Below are 3536 nucleotides of genomic sequence, written 5' to 3'. Positions count from 1 at the left end.
GTTTTAAAAATCAAAGATTTTTATGAAAAAATATTTTTTGAAATAAGTTGGGCAAAAAGTTTATATCGTTTGTGAAATTCTTTTATTTGTATAAAGTCTTTCTTTCACTCTATTATTATTATTTTCCTTCTTTTTTCTCTTTATTTCTGTTATTTCTATTTCGTTTTCTTTTATTTCATTCTTAATACAGTATTACTCTGAATATGGTGCATTAAGGAGTGCTGTGATATTTTTCCAATTGCCCTCCTAAAAAAAATTAATTCACTCAACTTTCCAAAATAATCTACGAGCATTCTAATTTTGCCAAGATTTTTTTTTAATACACAGATTCATTTTGTATAAAAACTATCAAATAAGCCCAGATTTTGTCTAGATTAATTTTTCATAAGTCACACAAAAATTGAGCGTACTTTGAAAGTCATCTCAGAAGTTCTTCCATTCTGATGGATTCTTTTTTGTAATCGTTTAATGCTTTTTTAAATGAACATAAACTACTTCTCATAACGTATGAGAAGATAAGTAGTTTAATACCTTTATAGTAAATGTGAGCTCTTTCTTAAGGTTCATTTTCATTTTGTATAAAGTGAATTTGTTGTGACTGTGAAGCATTCTCTTCTGATAATATATCATACCTTCACTTATCTAAATTCATTCCGGATTTACTCTCATAATATTTTACACTGTTTAACACTTTAACAAATTCACCATTAAAAGTCTCTCAAATGCTTGAAGTTATATGTGATTATCAAAAGAAAAAGGGACAATGACTTCTTCACCTTAGCTTACAGGATCTGCTAGCTGCTACTTGAAAAGAAAACTTGCAGAGTTTCTGCTGCAAGTTTACATGATTCATGGAAAAGATCTGAAGTAAATGAAGAATGATGTGGGGAGAGGACCACATTATCCAAAGAAAAGAGATCAGTGGGAACAATAGGCTCATTCTCAAACACATCCAAGCCAGCACCCCCTATCTCCCCTTCCATCAAACACTGCACCAATTCCTTTTCATCAATCAGACCTCCACGCCCAACATTCATAATAAATCCATCTTTCCCCAACGCCAACATCACTTCCCTATTCACTATGTGCCTTGTTTCTTCATTTAATGCGCAACAAAGCACAAGAACATCACTATCACCAGCAAGCTCAACAACATTAGAATAAAAGGGGTATGAAATAAATGCCTTCTCCTTTCTTGAATTGTACATCATACTGCAACCGAAGGCCTCAAGCCTTTCGGCAACTGCTGTGCCAATTTTTCCCAATCCAACAATCCCTACTCGCTTTCCTTTTAGCTGAAACACAAAGCTCAGTGCTAGTCACCATTCATGATGCAAAATTTATGTTTTATTTGTCTATTCTAATGAGTACTAAAAGAAAACTTCTTCACATCTTACGAAGGACTTTAAATCTAATTTAATTCTGCAAAACTGATTTATTAAATAAGGTTGATTCTCTTACTTAATAAGTCTGTTTTATCAATGCTTGATGTGAGACTCCCAATCAAACATATGCATATGATTATAGTTGATATTGTTAAAAAAGACATGTTTTGAGTGGATTTTAGCAATCACAACTGTGTAGGTTTTACTCGTTATGTAATGATCTCCGTTCAAGATTTGGTACTTTCCGATAGATACTTACTAATAGTAGAGGGTTATAGAAAAACAGTGTTATATTTTGGCAGTACTCCACTCATTGAAAATCATCTTTCAGGGACAAAAATAGGAGATCGGAAATATTTGCACAAAACAGATACACCATGTTATGAAAAGCACATGCATAGATAGAAGAAGTAGAAGAATGAGTAGTACCTTAAAACCAAAAGAAAGATTCAAGGGCATAGACGGACCCCGTTTCCGAACATGTCGATCAGCAGCAGAAATTTTGCATACTACATCAAGCAACAACCCAACAGCCATATCAGCAACATCCCCGGCATGATCTCCAGCAGTAGAGGCAACCTGAATACTATGACGGCTGCATTCAACCAAGTCTATGTGGTCGGTTCCAGCGCTGGTGGTCACAATGATGCGGAGTGATGGGAGGAGCCGGATGGCATCTGCTGAGACCTTCTGTACAGGGTTGCACAATATGGCTTGAATTGATGACGGGTCAACCTTTTGCTCAGTGAGGAATTGGTGGAGAGGAACTTGTGAGGAGAAAGCTTTGAGGAAACGGTAGTTGTGAGAGTTTTGAGCTTCAAAAATTGGGAAGATTGTTGGAGGACCAAACACTAGGAGTGGTTGAAGCTCCTTATCATCTTTGAGGTTGTGCTTGTCTTCCATTGCCATTGATGGTTGAGCTCCTGGAAATTGGTACTGTCAAACTATAGAAATATTTATTCTTACTTTCAATCTTATTGTAAAATCCAAAACACTGCAAACTAACAAGGACCGAACTAAAAGAGGAATGGTACTATTTCATTCTATATGCAGTGCACGTTCAGCCACAATAACCAGATTTGGGTATACTCACAATGCCCCATTTCTTCATAATGTTTTCCATTTTCTGTTTTCAAACTTGAACACAGTATGTAGATATGTAATACTCATTCACATTCCATTAAGGGGTTGGCAGAAAGTGGAATAAAATTCAAAACCTTGAGGAAACATGTACTAGAGATGAAAATTGGAAAAACTGTATCAAACGATGCAGAATTTCCCAGCTGGAAAATTTGTCAAACAGTTCATCCACAAAGAACAAGTAAATGTTGATGAATGTAACGTGCTTATACACAAAAGCTGCATCTAAACCAAACCGAATTAATTGCTTACCAGAAGATATAAGCTGAGAAAGCTTGCTTGAGAAGTAGTGGTCGAGTTTTGACTTTGGTACGACAACTCCACCATGTGCAGTGGGGAATCTTTGGGATGAAAAGTTAATCCGATATAATAAAAGTACCCAAAGTAATTTATTTTTTTTTAGAAAATGACAGAATTGTTTTATAATAAACTTTTATGTCTTGCTTGGTATTGACTTAAATAATTCTAATATTTTAGCATTTAGGTAGTTGTCTCCTAGTTTATATATATATATATATATATATATATATATATATATATATATATATATATATATATATATATATATATATATATATATATATTAGAGCTGTCAAAATGGATCACAACTCGCGGGCTAACCCGGTCCACCACAGGTTTGAGTCGGGTTGAGTTTGAAAAAATTGTATTTTTTTTTAAGCAGATTAGATTTCAACCCGGTTCATTTAAACCCGGCTCATGTGGGTTGAACCCGTGGTGGACCGGGTTGGCCCACCAACCCACCTACCTAATTTTATTTTATTAAATTTTAATTTTAATTTTATAAAAAAATATTTATTAGTTTGTTTTTGTTTGAAAAAATTATTTAAGTTTCTTATTTTCAAAATTAATTAAACACTCATGTTAGGAGTGAAATTTGGGAGTGAAATTTGTTTAGATTTAAATTATAGAAAGTTTGTAATTTTTTTATTTAAAAAAAATTGTAATTAAGTGAGCTAGTGAGCCAACCCGTTTACCCACCAACCCGTGGTA

At 33.9% G+C, this 3536-nt stretch overlaps 1 protein-coding gene across 5 annotated transcripts; it reads right to left on the bottom strand.

The window, feature by feature from the left end:
- Positions 1 to 624: 624 nt before the first annotated feature.
- On the bottom strand, positions 625 to 2904 carry LOC148191185 (phenylpyruvate reductase-like). 5 transcript variants are annotated; one of them, XM_088101602.1, is made up of 3 exons: positions 2778 to 2904; positions 1815 to 2308; positions 625 to 1295 (listed from the first exon to the last, which is right to left on the bottom strand). In XM_088101602.1, exons 2-3 carry the CDS (start codon positions 2292 to 2294, stop codon positions 795 to 797), a joined length of 981 nt encoding a protein of 326 aa, XP_087957728.1. In that variant the 5' UTR covers positions 2295 to 2308; positions 2778 to 2904; the 3' UTR covers positions 625 to 794. The 5 variants fall into 5 exon arrangements, with proteins under 5 accessions (XP_087957728.1, XP_087957725.1, XP_087957729.1 ...); XM_088101599.1 differs by having other exon boundaries at positions 1815 to 2321; positions 2778 to 2890; XM_088101603.1 differs by having other exon boundaries at positions 1815 to 2329; positions 2778 to 2871.
- Between the last annotated feature and the right edge of the window lie 632 nt (positions 2905 to 3536).

The sequence above is a fragment of the Vigna umbellata genome, chromosome 11 (assembly GCF_029865625.1).
Source record: "Vigna umbellata cultivar VRB3 chromosome 11, Vumbellata_1.0, whole genome shotgun sequence".
Lineage (NCBI taxonomy): Eukaryota > Viridiplantae > Streptophyta > Magnoliopsida > Fabales > Fabaceae > Vigna > Vigna umbellata.
This window is presented reverse-complemented; position numbering and strand designations above follow the sequence as displayed.